Below are 17,755 nucleotides of genomic sequence, written 5' to 3'. Positions count from 1 at the left end.
ACACTTTATCTGTCAAGAATAAATCACATTGTCACTATCCTCCTATCCTGGGAAGAGGTAACGAATATTTTATTCTAACTTTATGTGCGACCGTGTAGATCTAAATTTCTTAAATGCAAACACAATGGGCTATATCCATAAAAGAGTATGGATAGCACACTTGCTCTGAGTTGGAGGCCCATAAGACTTCGCACTACGCCTCTATACCAACAAGGATCAGGACCCCCTACGCATGAACGTGCAAAACAAAGGGGTGGGCTAAGTGGTTGGGGGTATTGGGATGCAGATGCACACCTCTCAGGGTCAAACGAGGCAAAATCTGACAGTGAGCATCTCCCACCGGTTCCCACTCAGCAGATGATAAACACTTGGGCCGTCCCGCTGGTCGGTCCACACCCACCTCCTCCTCCCAGCTTCTCAGCTCCACCCAGGACACTTATCCCACCACCACTTTGAAGTTCCAGCTCTTCCCTATGCTCAGAACAGTTTGAGGAACCACCTCGCCCAGCACTCATCTTTGACATCCAAGGACGCGCTTCCTTATACCAAGTTGTGGGAGCATTCCCGCAGTGCAGTTGTTAGTGTTTACATTCAAAGCTTGCCATATGTTGAGCAGGGTTGTGTGTGTTCATCCGTCTCAGCTGGGAACTAATGTTTTTTTTCCCCTGGTGAATTGCTAAGTAGGGTGTTTTTACACGGAAATCCATGTGGAGTGGAGCTCACATGCTTCTGATTAATGACGAGAAGCCTCAGGGTCATGCTAACATTAGGTCTTATATTGACAGAAAGGGTGGTGTGCTCTTCTGCCTAGTGAGGTCAGCGTCAGTGTTGTCCTAATGGGTGGTGTTGTGTGTGTTCTCTCTCCTCCTTTAGCTCCAGAAAACATCCACAGAACCACCGATCCTGGCACTGAAGGCTCATGAGCACCGCGTTGAGAGGAGGGACGTCCACAGGAATCCACTCGCTCATTTGACCAATCTGGTAAGATGCTTAAAGGAGAATTGTCACATTGTTAAGGTGCTGGAAATCCTTGAAAATCTCTCAATTTAATGTGGTATTTCCAAGGTTTTAATGGATCTGGCCAAAACGGTAACAACCAGATTAGATTAGACAAAAAGTCTAATCTAATCTGGTAATACAATAAAGTTGCTTGAAAGTGAGAGAATGAGGAGCGTGAGTTTACAGTTAAAGATTAATGTGGTTATGGAGTTAAAACCATGTGTGTGTCACATCCACTGCAGACCAGGACTGAATACAAATGCAGAAAACATTATATTTTGTTGCCTTAAATTAAGTGTGCAGGCCTGGATCTATTTTGGTGACACTGGCCCTGCTCTTACATGAGGCTCCTGGGATTGGGTAATTAGGTTATGATGTCGTTAAAAGGGAGGGGTCAGAGGGCACAGGCTTGCCCCGCTGCGGTGATTAACATTAAAGAGCCTTTAGTAGTGGTGGAGGGGTGGAGAGGCTGATGGGACATGGGAGGCTTTTTGTCAGTGATGCACTTCACAGACTGCTCTCTAATTTTGGGTTCTGGGTGTTGTGAGGCCTGATCCCCCACACACTGGCCCTATTGATCAACCCAGCTGCAGGTAGCTTGTCTCTCTGCCTCCGTCCGTGGATACCTGCTTCCACCAAAGAGGTCTTTGTCTGTGTGCATATCGCTCCTAACCATGCTCGTTTATCAACCATGTCCAGTGACACGTTCTTATGAAGGACCCCATTCTCTTGTTTTCCCCATGTCTGCACTTTTAGTTTCGACATTCGATAAGACAGAGATCTCTGTTCAAAGTGTCTCTTCTGTCTCAAAGTGTGTTAATGTTTAGCAATGCTTGGATGAAGCTGTAAGCTGAGGTCATAGTGTGAGAATTTAAAATGACCTGGTTAGTCTTTGAAGAGCTGAGCTGTGCATAAAGAACAAAGGACTGTCTATATTTTAGTAATAATGAAAAGGCATTTCACAATTACTGTAATACTCTTAAATTCAGAGGTTTGGACTCAAGTAGCATGACATGAAAATTTTGATGACTTTGACTCAACTTGGGCTTGAGTTTTTTTACTTGAAAATACTAGATACCTTCCCTCTAGTAAAGATTAAAAAGGCTGCAACTAATGATACTTTTGTCTGATGTACTTAGGAACCCAGAGGGATTCAATTTAGAAATATATAAAACAGAAAAATCCTCAGATATGAAAGGCTGGAGAGCCTTTTTTATTATTCTTATTTTTGTTGTTACATTTTTGCTAGATACATCAGTTACCAGATTTGTGAATGTAAATTTTCTGACAACAAATTGACTAATCATTTCAATCTGGCCACTTATGCAGGCCCTGTGTACACATCAGCTGTGTAGTGAGGCCAGTTATTTTATGAATCTTGTGGGATCAGCCTCCACGCCCCCAAGCTCCAGATCTTGACCACATAATCCCACCAGGGAGGATATGTGGGGCTTGGGTCTGAGGCATCTCTGGCACTCGTCCCATGTTCATGTCATTTCCACAAACCTTTCTGGCCTCAGCGCCCCGGGGAGTCAAGGAGGTCGACCAAGAGGAAGTGGATTGATACGCTCCCTGTATGTCTGAATACTCTCATTAAGGCAGTCTAAGACTGAGCCTAAGGGAACTAGGCGGGTACTCTCCTCTCTTCTCCTCCTGTGTTTGCCCTACTTGGTGTAATAAGTAAACTAATGCTCTCCCGCAGGAAACCCGCCGAAACCTCTCGATCTGGTGGTGGTCTATCTGCAGCACCAGCTCCATAACACAGTGTGTGCATGTTTGGAAATGTTAAATGTGCCAAGCTGCATTATGGGGATCTAATTAAGACAGTGTATTCTACAGTCATGAGAAAAATGAGTTGGTTTTAGTGGTTGGGCAATAATGTGGAGAGTGGCGCATGCTGCATTTTTACAGTCTCATGACATTCCTTCAATCTAATTTGAAGCAGGCGTGGAAAAGTGATCATAACATTGGGCTCTTTGTTATATTTATTCAACCTGCAGCGTTAACATGGTTGTTATTTCCCACATCTGTTCTACCAGTTTTCACATAAGCCAGTACGTTTTTCACCTGTGTTTATGTCCTGTTGGTTAAGTTTTCAGGGTGTAATATATTTTTTAGATTCTACCTATGCACATGACTTAAACAAAACTTATTTAGAATATAATAACATGACAATAACACTTCTTTTTCTCTGTTTTCTCAGTCCTGCTCTAATACGGACTGTTGGGCGCTGCAGTGCACTGTGGGTTTGCTGGAGAAGGGGACAACTGCTATCCTCAAAGTGCGCTCACGCATCTGGGCCGAGACCTTCACTGAGGTTTGTCAGAGTTGACCTTTGCCTTTTAAACCCACCAGAAATGTGCCGTTTATGAACACATGCTCCCACCAGATGACAAAGGCATGGCAGAGGAAAAGGCTGTGCACTATAGATTAGTCTTTTCCCACTGGTGCCTGTGTACTTTCTCATGTCAGGCTTTGGCAGGAAGCAAAAAGCCATTTTTCATTAAAGCATTAAAAAAAACACAGAGAGTTAAAACTTTAAAATGTACAGCTGGTTTAAGTAGTCAGCCTCACATATTTGTTTGTGTTGATTGTGGATCAGTTCTTAAGGCTGCCAGCATGCACAGTCTCACATATCTGTCTCAACAAATGGGACAGCAGTTGCTCACTGAGAAGCTAGATTACAGACTGCACTTCCTATGAATTTACATTTTTTCTGAACGCATGCCATGTTGGAACTGCACACAGACTATTTACCACCTTCTGCATGCTGTAACACAAGGCACAAGCGTGAATGTATTGAAAATTCATTATCTGGCATCACAGCTCCTCATAGGATAGGAATGCTGAAGGGATTTTCTTTGGAGAAAATGCACAGTCTCTGTCGCCACCTAGTGTTTAAGTGATGTTCTGATTTTGTATCTTTGTTGTTACTTCCATCAGAGAGCTTACAAGCAGTATGTGATAGAGTGCCTGGCCAGATACAGCGTGGAGAAAATGCCTTACGCCATACTCCCCAAACATTCTCCCAGTGGACACAAAAAGGTATTTAGGATATTTTTTCATTAATTTGTCAGGTTTATTATCAGTAAATTCTGGAATTAAACTAACAAACTGCTTATATTTTCAGGTGGTGACCCCAGTAGTGTGGAATAAGCCAGATATTGAGAACTCAGTTCCTCTGTGGATCATCATCTTGGCCATTCTAGCTGGTTTATTGCTTCTAGCTCTTCTCATCTATGTCCTATATAAGGTAAATACTGCTGGGAAGCAAGGACTAGCTGTGCTAAAACTAGCCAAAAATCTTCTTTCCAGACATCAGATTTTTCATATTTCAATAACAATATATGTCACGATATAACATGTTTTCTGTTAACTCAATAAATAAAGAAATAAGAAATCTTTAAGAAATAATAAAATGGTAAAGCCTACTTTTGAATACTGTGTGAATCAAATCCTAAGTGAAATTATAGATTTTTTTTTCTATTTGCAGCTATACACTGACTATGTCTAAATGCATGCACACAAATACAGAATTTCAGATTAAGACAATAGCTTGTCGTAAAAACATCAATTCAGATGATATAATTGTGTGTCACGTTGGCCTGTCACGATAATTACTACATCGACTTATCATTCGATATATAAAAATGGACATGTTGGTTTTTTTCTGGACTCAATATATTGTTGTTTACATGCGTGACTTTTTGTGCTTTTTTGTGTTGTATTTAAAGTAATGGTGCAAATGTTTGACAGGCAGTACGAATTGCCGAAAAAAAACTTTATTTCCCAAGCAGCCATTCCAGCTGTTTATATGTTATTTTAATAATAAAATTATATAATACATAAAGTTTATCTCACTGCAATGTTTTGTTAACAGAGCCTGAAAGTCTATTTTATTTGTTTTGGTTGTAGTTTATTTATTTATGTTTTATTTATCTAGGATATTTTAATATTTCTTTTCCACATTTCAATTCCAATGTTTAATATTCTCGAGATTTAAAAATTAATTGCTGTGGAAAAGGATGTACTTTTTATGCTCGAATGTCATTATAAAACTAATACAACTTTGATACAACAACACTATCGTTTATTGTGATAGTTTCTGGGAGAATATATCGTCCTACAAAATGTGTTATCATGACAGGCCTGGTGTCACAGAGATTAGTTACCATATTTGATTATTATTCATTTACATTTAAACTCCATGCTCACTTCTAATTTTCTGCTTCTCTTAAAATGTCTTCCCGCAGTTTGGCTTCTTCAAGCGATCTCTACCTTACGGCACCGCCATGGAGAAGGCTCAACTCAAACCACAGGCCGCCTCTGAGGCTTAAATAATGACCGGAGCTACCAGAACCAAAGTACCTGGCCATATGATTGCAAACGGAGAAACACAATGGAACATGTAGAAAGGATCGAAAGCAGTTGAAGAGTTAATGGAAAGAGAGACCACTGGAACTCCACTGTGCTGCACTAGAGGAAGACAAGAATCCAAAGATCTCCAAGCCAAATGAATGTTGTTGTTTTTTTCTTTTTTTAATTTATGTATTTTTTTGTTGGCAGTTTGGGATTGTTACTAAAAAGAACTTTTTTTGCCTCAAGCCTTACATTAGACTGAAAACAAGAAAGTGACTACAAAAGATGTGCAGGCTGTCTTTAACCTCCAGCGAGATGCCTGATGGGTTTCCTTTTGTGGATTCTTGCGATGGATAGTTCTGTAATCCCCCTTTAACTGCCTTATCTTGGTGCTAATGATCTCACAGGATGTGGCCACATGTAGCTTATGGCAGCCAGGAGCTGTGAATTTCGCTGCCTGCTCAGGCCTGAAAGTATTTTTTTTTCCTGAATACATTATTGATAGAAGATTGGTCAATTACTGGCTTAGATGTTGAAGCAAAATCTGTTTTAATAGCTCTGCTTTTATCACAACATTTATAGTTTTATGTAATTTATGCCCTGAGGTGTTTCCCTGATTCTTGCCTAATGCATGCTGGGATTTGCTCCGGCACCCTGCAACCCTGATCAGGATAAGCAGGCATAAAAAATGGGTGGATGGATGTTACTTAACTGTTCATGAAAATGATCTCTCTCTGCCTCAGGTTGATGGACAGCGCTGGGTTGAGTTGTTTTTGCACTCAAAGGAAATCTACTGATATAATTCCAGAGACACCAAAGACTGACTGACCTTCCTTTGAGTTCTGACTCCTACTGATCACTTTGTTTAAATCCTGTTTGTTCATATTAAGAGATACCAATGCTAGCATCATCATTGTTGTGTAGTCGACTGGGATGGGACTGGAACCACCGCAGACCTGTGAAACCTCACATTAGGCTTGAAACAGTGTGGTGCTCCTGTTACAAAAAAGTGGCGTTCTCCATATCCATGTGTTGCTGCCTTTACTCCGGCTCAGTTTGAGTCTTGTGTGAGCAGGTTCGGTGAAACCACAGAGTTGATGGCCGTGGCCTGACGATGTCTTGAACCAAAGACGTGACAATCAGCAATGTTGTAGCTTTGACAGAGAGTTTTAGTCTGAGAGCAGGTGGGATCATTCACCACTCTCTGAGTGTGAAGGATCCATTTTCAGCTTACAGTGTGTGTTACTGTGAGATACTGTATTTTTGATTGTCTTTTGAGTAAAAGGTGCCCACGTTTAGAAAGAGAAGTGGCTCAAGTCATCCCAATACCAAAAGGCTACAGGGACTGAACATTAAAATGCTTTGTGTTGGTTTCTTTTACATGTCATGTACATAGATTTTATGTGCCTTAAATGTAAATACTTCATGTTTGTGGGTTAGAGTTAGGGTTGTGTATGCTTGCATGCATATATGTGTGTGACTTCATGCATACATGCATTTGTATGAATGGTATATTTATGAATGTTTGTTTTGTGTATGAATTGGTTATTACCTTTCCCATTGCTTAGGCCTGTTTATCCCTATCACTTATGTAGCTTATTGATGTTAAACGGACACTTAATCCCAAAGTCAAAAATAGATATTTTCCCTCTTAGCTGTAGTGATATTTATCAATCTAGATTGTTTTGGTGTGAGTTGCTGAGATATTGGCCAAATAAATGTCTGCCTTCTCTTGAATGTAATCGAACTAGATGGCTGGAAAGAGAAATTGCTGTTGAGTTTTTTCAAATGCATTTTTGGCGCTTTCAGCTCCACAAGCGAAGTGCAATTTAGTTTCATTATATTCAAGAGAAGGCAGACATCTCATCAACACTCTGCACACCAAAACAATCTAGATTGATAAATAGCACTACAGGTCAGAGGAAAATGTGCAATTTTGAGTTTTGGGTAAACTGTCCCTTTAAGTCATTCTGCATCATTATTAGTCATAAATACAGTCAGTGTTCAGGAACACTCACAACCTCATTGTAAATCCCAAAAAATGACTGCAAATCTACCGTCCAGATCCTACAGGGTGTCTTGTACCTCTAAAAAAGGGATAACAAACTAGGCACTGGGAACTAAATGTTGTTTGCAAGTGCAATATTTATATTCACTCTTTTTAATATTACAGTGCTTTCTTTTGGTTGATGTTCTCTGTGACTAAGTTGTGATAAACCAGGACTTTTTTTATTAGATCAAAGTGTGTGATTGAGCAGAGGTTCTGGCTTTTCACTTTCACTTGCTTTCTCACTAAACATACTTCAAGTGTGAAACTTTTTTTTTCTGATGTACTCACCACTTCATCGCTGGACCACTATTCAGATTTTTTTTTTACACCACAGACTGACACAGAAGAACAGAACATATCTGAGTTGAACTCGGATATGTTGAGAAAGTTTGATAATTTATGTGTTCTGCTGTTGCACCTGTCTAAACACCAACAATATACTAACCACATGTTTTACATTTGTTTGCTTCATCACACTCGTTTCATATGTTCCTCTTACTGGCTAGCGATTTACAATTTGTCAAATGGTCCACAAAATCCCCATATGGTATCTGACTTAAAACATTTAACATCGTCTGTTCTTCATTGAACATGTCAGCCCATTATTTATAATGAAATTATATCATTTTGTTACTTTCTCCATGGTTACATCAGAAGAAGGCACTGGGTTTTTCTTCCTTTTTTTTAAAGACCATTTTCACTCTCCAGGACTTCTAAAAAAGAAGTTGTACATATTTATGACAAGGAGAGTATTTTTAATTCAAAGGATAACTGATTTGTTGTGAATTTTTCTCACCCCATATTGGGGAGAACATTTCTGTCAGGGGAGGGGGGTGGAAGGAAAGGGGCTCTTTGGAGGTCAATTTTTACCTGTTACGGTTTGTACTTTAAATAAAATATTTCCCTTTTTACAAATTCTTGTGCTTTTATTGACACATATAATTGAGAAAATAATTTATTTAGAAAACAACATTGTATGAAATTATATGCATGTCAGTTAATGGCGTCCTTGCCAAAAATGATCTGATACAATATATTAGTTTTAATGTGAAAGTACTAGTGCGCAAAAAAAAAAAACTGACCTAAAGTGATAAACTATGGCTGTAAGATCTGTGGTATGTGTTCTTATGGCCCTTTGTGGAACCACTGGAGTGATTCTTTCACAGACGGCAAAATGTCACATAAATGATGTTTTACACCAAAGACAGGCATACTTTGCTTCACATGTTGTAACATTGCCTCTGTGAGGAGATTAGCATACACTATGGCACACTCTGCTGTAAGGCTTTTGTTTAAAAAAAAAAGTGTCCCTTAGACGCAGAGCTGGATTCTCTGGTTCATCCTGCAGCACATTTCCATCCTTGAGGCTGAGCAGGGAGCTTATCCATAAACATCCAAGCTCCTTGAATTAAGCTGGAGATATACTTGTTGCTTAACCATATGTTTGCGTATACAAGCAGCTGCGTTTTGAATGGCATTGTTCACATATTTGCCCTTGTACAATGTGTGGTACAGGAGGTTTTCACTCCAGGGCACTCCAGAGAAGTGAGACCACATTTGCAGAATGTAAAAAGCAAACATGGCAACAATCCAGGAAGAAACTAGATCCAAAGATACAAGATAGAACCTTCTAAACTCTCTGCTACATTATTAGTTCTGAGATCACGGCAGAAAAAGAGACAGTCACGCCATTATAGATAATATTTAGCCTGTTAAATCAAGCATATCGTGAATGGTGAGTACTATTCCTCCACTGTTCTTGTGTGAATTGCATCTTGTGGAGGTGTAGCGTTAATCTCAATGATGTACACAACCAACAGTCCAAACAGATGCAGGACACGTGAGGCAGTTAACAGCAAATATATCTCCGTCCTTGGAGTGAATCCACATCACTCAGCGGCTCCAGACATCTATCTTATTTCAGCGAGTGTAGAAGTTTTGTTCATCCAGCTACAGTCTGTTCTCTGGATCAGATTAACGCTACAGTTTCACAGTCTTTGTACATCAGCAGGTTGACACACTAGCATTCTATTGTTCTTGATAGCTGCGTTAGCTTGCGCTGGTTGTCGATCACCTTCAGGTTCTGAATGTAATGTCGGATGTTGCTGGGACTCCGCAGAGGCAGGGCGTAGTCCGAGTCTGGAGGAGAAAGAGAAATCATTTTTTGACTCGCATATAGTTATTTCTTTTTTTTTTTTTAAGATATTTTTTGGGCATTTTATAGCTTTATTGATAGTTCAGATATGCAGAGTGAAGGGGGGAAACAGAGGGGAAGTCATATGGGAAATTGTTCCGAGCTGGACTCGATCCCAGGCCGCCTGCTTGCGAGGACCGAGCCTCTGTGGTATGCACTCTACCACGCCTGAACGCCTGCATATAGTTTTTTCTTTAGCCATTTTTCGGCTTTATTGATAGTGACAGAGGGGTAGACATGCAGGAAAGGGCTCCATGCCAGATTTGAGCCCGGGCCTGCTGCTTTGCAAGGACTAAGCCTTAGTGGTATGTGCTCTACCGGTGAGCCACTGGGACACCAGACTCAGTATGTTAAGCTGCTTGATTTGGCAAATCTCGCTTTCTTTTTTTTTGCCAGAATGTAAAATTTAAGAAGATCTCAGGTACTGCACCATTATCTACATGATAAAACTATCAATGATCATAAAACTAGCAAAAATTTCAGATCGAGCTTTAGAACTGTTGGTCCCTGCTAACAACTACTGTCTACTGGGTCCAGTAACGCCTCCTGTATGACAATAAAAAGAGTTATTAAGGGTGTGACAGAAGTGGGTCTGGGCTAATTTCTGTCGACTGACCTTTATGGAGCTGCTGGTTGCAATTTAAAAAAAATCTCTCACAGTTTACAGGAAATACAACTGGATACAGTTGTTTTAGAGATTTATTTTGTTGTTTATTTTGTTTACTCAAATAATATTATCGATTTGTAAAATGTATTAAACTTTAATAATTTAGCCTAACTATTGTTTATTTGATTTGGAACTACTTCATTTTGTTGTGAAATTACTTTAGGTCTTCCTGAGTGAGAGGTGATGTGTGTTGTTGTTGCTCTTGCCGGATAAATTAGTGAACGTACGGAAAGGCCTGGATTACAATAATACAAAAGACGTAATTTACATGTAGATATGCGAGTAGCAGGCCCTTCCAGAAACATCCGATCTGCCAGGCCCCTCTGTGGAGACGATGGCACTGCAGGAGAGAAATTGAAGTTTACCTATCTGATTTATCCTTCATGCATCATTCACAGACAAAACTAGCCATCATCCATTTACTTTGACATGCAAAAGCAACTGTTTGACCTCTCCTGAATGCATACAGCAGGAGTGTCAAACTCAAATACACAATGGGCCAAAATCTAAAACTTGAATAAAATTGCGGGCCAACATTGAACAACTAAACCTTTTAATATGTACCAAACATGTTTTGCTTGAACATTAAATATGGAACCAGCAATGCTTATAAACATAAAATATATAACTAAATAGTGCAGACATGCAAAATCAAATTTCAAATAAAAAACACATCAGTGTCATTAATTTTCAATAATAATATAATCATTTGGTATTGCCTCGGGGGCCAAATAAAATTACACTGCGGGCCAAATTTCGCCCGTGGGCCAGAGTTTGACACCCCTGGCATACAGTGTCCACAGTTCATACTGTTGCCACTGCTGTGAGTCTGCTAGTTGTATGACGAGCTCAGCTGGATCACTCACCGTAAGGCTGGCTTCTGCACTCTCGCACAATTTTCACCGTCTTGGCAATCATGCGCTGTGAGAATAGGAGGGAAAAGGAAACATTTTAAGGTAAATCCATGCCAAGATTTGTGAGGAGAATAATTAAGCCGAGCAACATTACACAAAAACATTTGGGAGTCTTACCATTTTCTCAAAATTGACCAATTTGTCTACATAGTTTGGATTTCCCTCATGGATGAAAGTCATGTCTGGGCATAGGCAGGAAGAGAAAGCATGTCAGTGATTAGTGAATTGATTTACATGACATTTAAATCTAATGCGACAGGTGCTGGAATACTTGAAAGCACTTGCATTTTTAATGTAGTGTTTCAAAAGTGCTGGATTTTGTGCTTGAAAGGAATTGAAATTGAGGACGCCACAGCTGTAACATGCTGGAAATGCTTGAAAATGCACCTTGTAAATTCTTGAATTTTACTATGGAAAAGGTGTAGGAACCCTGAATTCTATTTTTATGTATAAGTAACACTGCTGGTATCTGTCACCTTTGAGCAGCAGAGGCATGAAGGGGATGTAAGGAGGACTGAGTTTGGCGACAGCCAGTCTGTAGGCCCTGTGGTTGCGTGAAGGATCCTATCCAGGACAGAGAACAAACAGAGCACTGTTATTTTATGGTCGTGCACAAAATTTGTTATGAGTTTTGCAACATTTCTAAAATTGACATTGAAATTAAATGAGAGCATAAAGTGTAACTTACCATCAACCTCTCGTAAGCACAGTAAATTCTTTTTGTCTTGCTGGGTATTCTCTGTGATAGATAATTACATTTAGAAAACACAATTTATATTAAAGATCATTAATGTCGCATTCAAATGATCCTCACCTCCCAGGTCTTGTAAAGCCTGTGCACTGCACTGTTGCTCAAGCCAAACATCACAGCGAAGAATGAATTGAGATTCCTCTGCTCCTTTAATCTGTGACAGAGAGGACAAATCAAAGCTTTAAGCAATTAGACCTCAGTGTGACCAAATGCTGCTCTTGAAGTGGTTTTTGCAGATTTTATAGATAGGTTAGAATGCGAGAAAAAGATTTAGCATGTTCTTATACATATTATGTCAAATGCTGTGTGCCAAAAAAACAGGATGCTCTACTACATCCAGCCGCATTTTCCAGTATGCAAGCCAGAATGCCCACAATCTTCTCTGCAGTATACAGTATATGAGAGGGTCTAAGTTCAATATTATCAAAAAGTAATAGCAACAACACATGCTCTGTAAGGGCAGCTGCAGTAAAGATTCAAATAAAAAGTTATGCAATTTTAACATATTTTCAGTGACAATGCTAACATGCAGATTAAGTAGGTATAAAGTTTAGTGTGTTAGCATGCTAATATTTGCTGATAAAACGGCAAGCTCCGTTTATATTTTCAAAAAGCAATTAAAGACTTACTTATTAAGGCAAGCATTCACCTAATGTAGTTTGTTTTTATCTTTTTTCTACTTCCATTATGACTGATTTTATTTATCTGCCATTCAGTTGTATCTTTGTATATTTTATTAATGTTTTTATCTTGTGTTGTGTTTTTTTGTCTTGTGTTTTTATTTATTTGGCTATTTTATTTTATTGATTTGTTTTTTTAAATTGTATTGTGTTGTTTATTTTTAATGCCATACTGTGATGCAATTTGAGCTGCATTTGATGTGTTGATATTTTTAAAAAATTTAACACATAATAATTTTTTTTAGATTTCAACACAATATTTGTATGTTGATATTTTTAAAAAATCAATTAAACACTTACTTATAACGAGAATCATTCAGCTAATGTAGTTATTTAAAAAATAATCCACTAATGTTTTATCTTGATTTATCTTATTTGTTTATTTTATTTATATATGTATATTTTTTCATTTGTACTGCGTTTTGTTTTGATGCCATACTGTGAAGGACTTTTAGCTGCATTTTATGTATGAAAGGTGCTATACAAATAAAGATAAAGGGCAGCTGAGGCTAATTTATTTAAGTTTATTTAAGTAATTTATTGGGCAGTTATTTCCTCATAAACCCAAGTATTGGACAAATTAAAACCATATCCTTGTGGTGGCGATAGAGAGAAAGGCAAGGGACCACAGAATCTATCCCACATTTGTTGAGATACTTCAGTGTAGACCAAAGTGGTGGACCAACTGACCTACACTACCGGTCAAAAGTTTTAGAACACACCAACTTTTCCAGAATTTAATTGAAAATTATGCAGTTTTCTGTCTCAGTGTACTCTGAAATGAATGCACATTTGCAACATTTAAAATTCTTGATTGAGCATGACAGTGTTTTGAAAGTAAAAAAAAGATTCAAAATCACATTTTATGATGGACTAAAGGACTAAAAAAAGACACAAAATGACCAAAAAAAGACACAAAATGACAAGAAAAAAGACACAAAATGACTAAAAAAAGACACAAAATTACCAATAAAAGACACAAAATGACTTACAAAGACATGAAAAGAATTCAAAAATGGACAAAATAGCCCAAGACTCCATAGAGTTAAGTTGTTAACCCATTTCTTGTTCCCTGAAAAAGGCCTACTTGTATAATTCTGAAATGTACATTATCTTTCAGTTTTGGTTAAGCTTACCTTTTTTTATTTACCTCTGGCAGTTCACCACTTACCTTTGTACCCTTTCAAGCTGTTCATTTGACTTGAACTGCTTGAATTTCAATAAAAAAATGGAAAAGTTGGTGTGTTCTAAAACTTTTGACTGGTAGTGTACATAACCAGCAATAATATTTGATGTAAACAACTCTTACACTGCAGCAATCTTTATGAACTTCTTGAGCAGAATGGCTCGTTTCACCAGGTCTTCACAGAGGCACAGCTCGGTCACCACCCAGTACTGCACTTCATTGAAGCGCCGCACAAAGCGCTCCAGGTTGGCTGTGATGGCACCTGGGAATTTATGACGGCCAAATATGTAGTAGACGAGCTCCACCTGGAGAGACAGGAAGAGTGAGTCACATAAATTACACACACGTGAAAAAGGAAATCAAAGAGAGAAAAGAAGAGACTTTATAGGTGACTTAATGAATGCTTGCTTCAGAAACATGTCAAGCATGCAGGAAGTGTTGTGCCGTAGTACCAGATGATGTGATGGCCAAGTGCCAAGGAGTGTGACTCAGATACATTCATCAAAGAGATACACAGTCCTTTGTTGAAATGAGGATGTATCCGTCGGTTTCAGCTTTGGCTTTACTTTCATGATAGACTATTGGAGCTCAGCCTTGATGTGGCATTTGAAGTGTAAATCAGCAATTTGCTTTTTGTTCTGTATCAGATAGTTTATATGCCGCAGCCAGATGTAAAATTTGTTACCTCGTGCATGGCAGTGAACAGTTCCCAGTCATAGTTGGTAAGTTCATTGGCGATATCTTTCGAGCCCATCTGTTCGAGGATGTCAGTCGTTCCTCGCTCTGGACCCTGCTGCTCCTTCATGGGCATCTTGTAGAAAAATAAGAGAGAGGGAGAGAAAAGGAATAGATAGAAAATGTTGTTGCCTTTGATGGCTTTCAGGGCGATTAAACTGCTTCCAACCAAATCACCATGTCTAACTCAACTGCATGCACTATAATGAACAACAAGCATAATGACAATATGTCTGTTATTATGACATTTTCTCTTTTATTTTACAAAAAAATGGCAAGGAGGGCCCCTATTCCTCACCAGTTGTTCCACTTGGCTGCTTGTGCAGATGAACAGTCTCTCGTTGAGTCCCAGGGCCGTGTAGACTGCAGCTGCATCCAGCTTTAACTGAGCTCTATCTGTAATATATCAAAAACTAATTTTCAGCATAATGAACTGGCAAAGAATGGTAGAAAATCACATTCAAATGCAGCTCTGAATGATTTATTCTAATATCACAGGAACCGACAATTAAAATATACAATTTTAATTGTATATTATATTTTAACAAAAATATCTCAAAATGCATCATCAATATCTGAGTCCCACCTCCTGTGGAGTTCATTTTGACCACGACGTGATCTCCACCAGGTTTGACTATTGCTGACATCACATCCTGTACTGATGAATTCACTGGGAGCATCAGAGTGAGAGGTTTGTTGTCTGGCCTGTAGATCTCATACAACACTGCACAGAGAAGGGACAGAATGTCAAGATTTGCTGATGTGATAACTGATGACGTGAGTAATGATGTTTACATGGACAACACCCACAGACACATGAGGTGACGTGAGCCAAGTCATCTATGTTGCAACACATTGTAGTTTAGACATGGATGGATTACCGAATGGGCCAACCTGGCTCAGGGCAAGGGGCTCAGTGTTAGGGGCCCCTCTGGCCCTCACCTACAAAATGTCATACAAAGAGACTCAAAAATATCATAAAGAGACAAAAGCAACTACAAAGAGGCTTTAAATGACGACAAGGAGACACAAAACAACTACAAAGAGACACAAAATTAGTTTTTAAAAAAAGGCAAATCATCCAAAGGCAAGAAAAAGACCAAAACAATTACAAAGAGACACAAAATTAGCACAAATAGGCTGCTGATAAAAGACTCGAAATGACTGTAGAGACACAAAATAACAAAAAGAGACAACGCAACTACAAGGCTTAAAATCCATACAAAGTGATACAAAACAATTACAAAGAGACCAAACGAGTACAGAAAGAGGCAAATCAAGCAAAGGCAAAAAAAGGATAACAACAAAAAGACCAAAACAATTACAAAGTGACTACAAGGAGACCACAAAAAGATACAAAGTTAGCACAGAGAGACACAAGGCAAATAAAGCTCGAAATGACTACAGAGAGACAGAATGTATGAAAAGAGACACAAAGCAACTACAAAAAGGGGCAAAACCACCACAGGCAAAAGAAGATTACAAAGTGACACAAATCGACGTAAAAAGAGACCCAAAACCGCAGATAAGAGAGATGTTTAAATGACTACAAAAAGAGGCTAAACATCTATATAGCTTGTGTGTCTGAGAGCTGATGGAGCTTTTTGCATGTCCACGTTTAGGGGCCCATTGTCTCATAATCCATCCATGCATATAAATAAAAAAAACAGCTAAGTTCATTGATGTATGTGTACATGTTCAGTATCACTGTTTAAGAGTCTGACCTTTATCTTGTGCTTTGATTGGTTGTAATCTCCCCACTGGCTCCTCACAGTTTGAAAACCAATCAAATTGCTGGTTCTGTTGAGAGCATCAGAGTGACTCAGCAAGTCAGTGACATTAAACTGACAAATGACAGCAGCATGACATATCAGATGTTTTCCAATTTAAATGTATCTGATGTCTGATGTAATATTCTGCACCCAGCTGTCAAAAAGACAAGACTCTCACCCTGCTCAGTGACTGATATCCATTCTCCGACCTGTAGAGATATTTAAACATGAAAGACAGCTTTAGATTGCACGCTGCAACATAAATGTCATGAAAAAATGTCATAAAAATAGCACATTTGAGAAGATGATGTAGACAATTTACACTTTTGCTCTCCTCCTTTCCCTGAATTGTTCTTTCAGCATGCTGCACAGACGGAAATCCCCTGCCACCTCCTTCTTCAACCTCTGTTTAGAAAGCAATAACAGTATTATTTCTATTCATAAATAAAACCTATATTCCTAAAATGCATTTTCCAGTACATACAACATGTAAAGAATAATTAAATCAAGGCTGGAAGTTCACCTCCAGAGCGTCCAAAGCAATAGGGTCTTCTTTCAGCAGAAGGCCATACAGCGCCACCCACTGGCCAATCAGCTTCACTACCTTCTGCTTGGTGGTGAGAATGTAGGAAGCCTTTTCCTGATCAGAGCCTTCAGAGAGCTCAGCCTGATAGGTGCATTGATGGTTAAGGACAACAACATGACATAAAAAGGCATACAAAAATAAAAATCTCAAATAGTTTTACTTTGATCATCATAAGCAGCAGCAATACTGGCAGGATATAAGTGCTGTAGTGCAGGACACAGCTGGGTGGACGGCATGAAGACTTTGTGTGTGAGCAGAAAGTCGCTCACGGAGAGATCTGCAGACAAACATCATAACAACACACAGTATTATTACTATCTAGCTGACCATTTCTCATAATTCTGTATCACACAGCAGGGAAAAAGGCAATAAGATGCAATAAGATCCCACCTATTGTGTCATTTCCATTAGAGTCCAACTTTATTGTTTCCAATAGATGTTCCAGGATTTTCTCAGGTGTTCCTGACATAACTGTGTACCTGCACAAAGCACAGAAGAGAAAAATAACATTAATTCCCGAACATTAAAGTTATATTTGTATTGCTTTGTATGCATGCATTCTGCTTCTTTTTTTCACACTATGTTTATTATTTTTCTTAAATAGCATTTCAAAAAACCCATCCATGACATAGACATCCACACCCACATCATTATCAAATAAAATACACTACTGGTCAAAAGTTTTAGAACACACAGAATTTAATTGAAAATGATGCAGTTTAATGTCTCAGTGTACTCTGAAATGAATGCACATTTGCAACATTTAAAATTCTTTATTGAGCATGATAGTGTTTTGAAAGCAAAAAAAAAGATTCAAAATCACATTTTATGTTGGACTAAAGGACTAAAAAAAAACACAAAA

General features: G+C 38.7%; 2 protein-coding genes across 2 annotated transcripts in view; one reads left to right on the top strand and one right to left on the bottom strand.

Moving 5' to 3' along the window:
- The window catches only part of itga5 (integrin, alpha 5 (fibronectin receptor, alpha polypeptide)), a 41,022-nt gene extending 32,784 nt beyond the window's left edge, over window positions 1-8,238 (top strand). The window contains exons 26-30 of the mRNA XM_059332922.1: window positions 874-981; window positions 3,203-3,316; window positions 3,943-4,044; window positions 4,130-4,252; window positions 5,253-8,238. Of these exons, the coding sequence (XP_059188905.1) occupies window positions 874-981; window positions 3,203-3,316; window positions 3,943-4,044; window positions 4,130-4,252; window positions 5,253-5,336 (531 nt within the window). The 3' untranslated portion in view covers window positions 5,337-8,238. The remainder of the gene's footprint in view (window positions 1-873; window positions 982-3,202; window positions 3,317-3,942; window positions 4,045-4,129; window positions 4,253-5,252) is intronic.
- A 109-nt stretch (window positions 8,239-8,347) lies between these two features.
- The window catches only part of rapgef3 (Rap guanine nucleotide exchange factor (GEF) 3), a 28,912-nt gene continuing 19,504 nt past the window's right edge, over window positions 8,348-17,755 (bottom strand). Inside the window, exons 12-28 of the mRNA XM_059332923.1 lie at window positions 17,284-17,372; window positions 17,092-17,170; window positions 16,831-16,981; window positions 16,630-16,712; window positions 16,486-16,516; window positions 16,260-16,335; window positions 15,122-15,259; window positions 14,834-14,931; window positions 14,486-14,611; window positions 13,924-14,105; window positions 11,998-12,088; window positions 11,872-11,922; window positions 11,660-11,747; window positions 11,301-11,365; window positions 11,136-11,190; window positions 10,538-10,609; window positions 8,348-9,547 (exon numbers count right to left, since the gene is read on the bottom strand). Of these exons, the coding sequence (XP_059188906.1) occupies window positions 9,429-9,547; window positions 10,538-10,609; window positions 11,136-11,190; window positions 11,301-11,365; window positions 11,660-11,747; window positions 11,872-11,922; window positions 11,998-12,088; window positions 13,924-14,105; window positions 14,486-14,611; window positions 14,834-14,931; window positions 15,122-15,259; window positions 16,260-16,335; window positions 16,486-16,516; window positions 16,630-16,712; window positions 16,831-16,981; window positions 17,092-17,170; window positions 17,284-17,372 (1,594 nt within the window). The 3' untranslated portion in view covers window positions 8,348-9,428. The remainder of the gene's footprint in view (window positions 9,548-10,537; window positions 10,610-11,135; window positions 11,191-11,300; window positions 11,366-11,659; window positions 11,748-11,871; window positions 11,923-11,997; window positions 12,089-13,923; window positions 14,106-14,485; window positions 14,612-14,833; window positions 14,932-15,121; window positions 15,260-16,259; window positions 16,336-16,485; window positions 16,517-16,629; window positions 16,713-16,830; window positions 16,982-17,091; window positions 17,171-17,283; window positions 17,373-17,755) is intronic.

The sequence above is a fragment of the Centropristis striata genome, chromosome 5 (genome assembly GCF_030273125.1).
Source record: "Centropristis striata isolate RG_2023a ecotype Rhode Island chromosome 5, C.striata_1.0, whole genome shotgun sequence".
Lineage (NCBI taxonomy): Eukaryota > Metazoa > Chordata > Actinopteri > Perciformes > Serranidae > Centropristis > Centropristis striata.
Note: the sequence above shows the minus strand (reverse complement) of the source record. Positions and strands in the feature narration are given on the sequence as shown.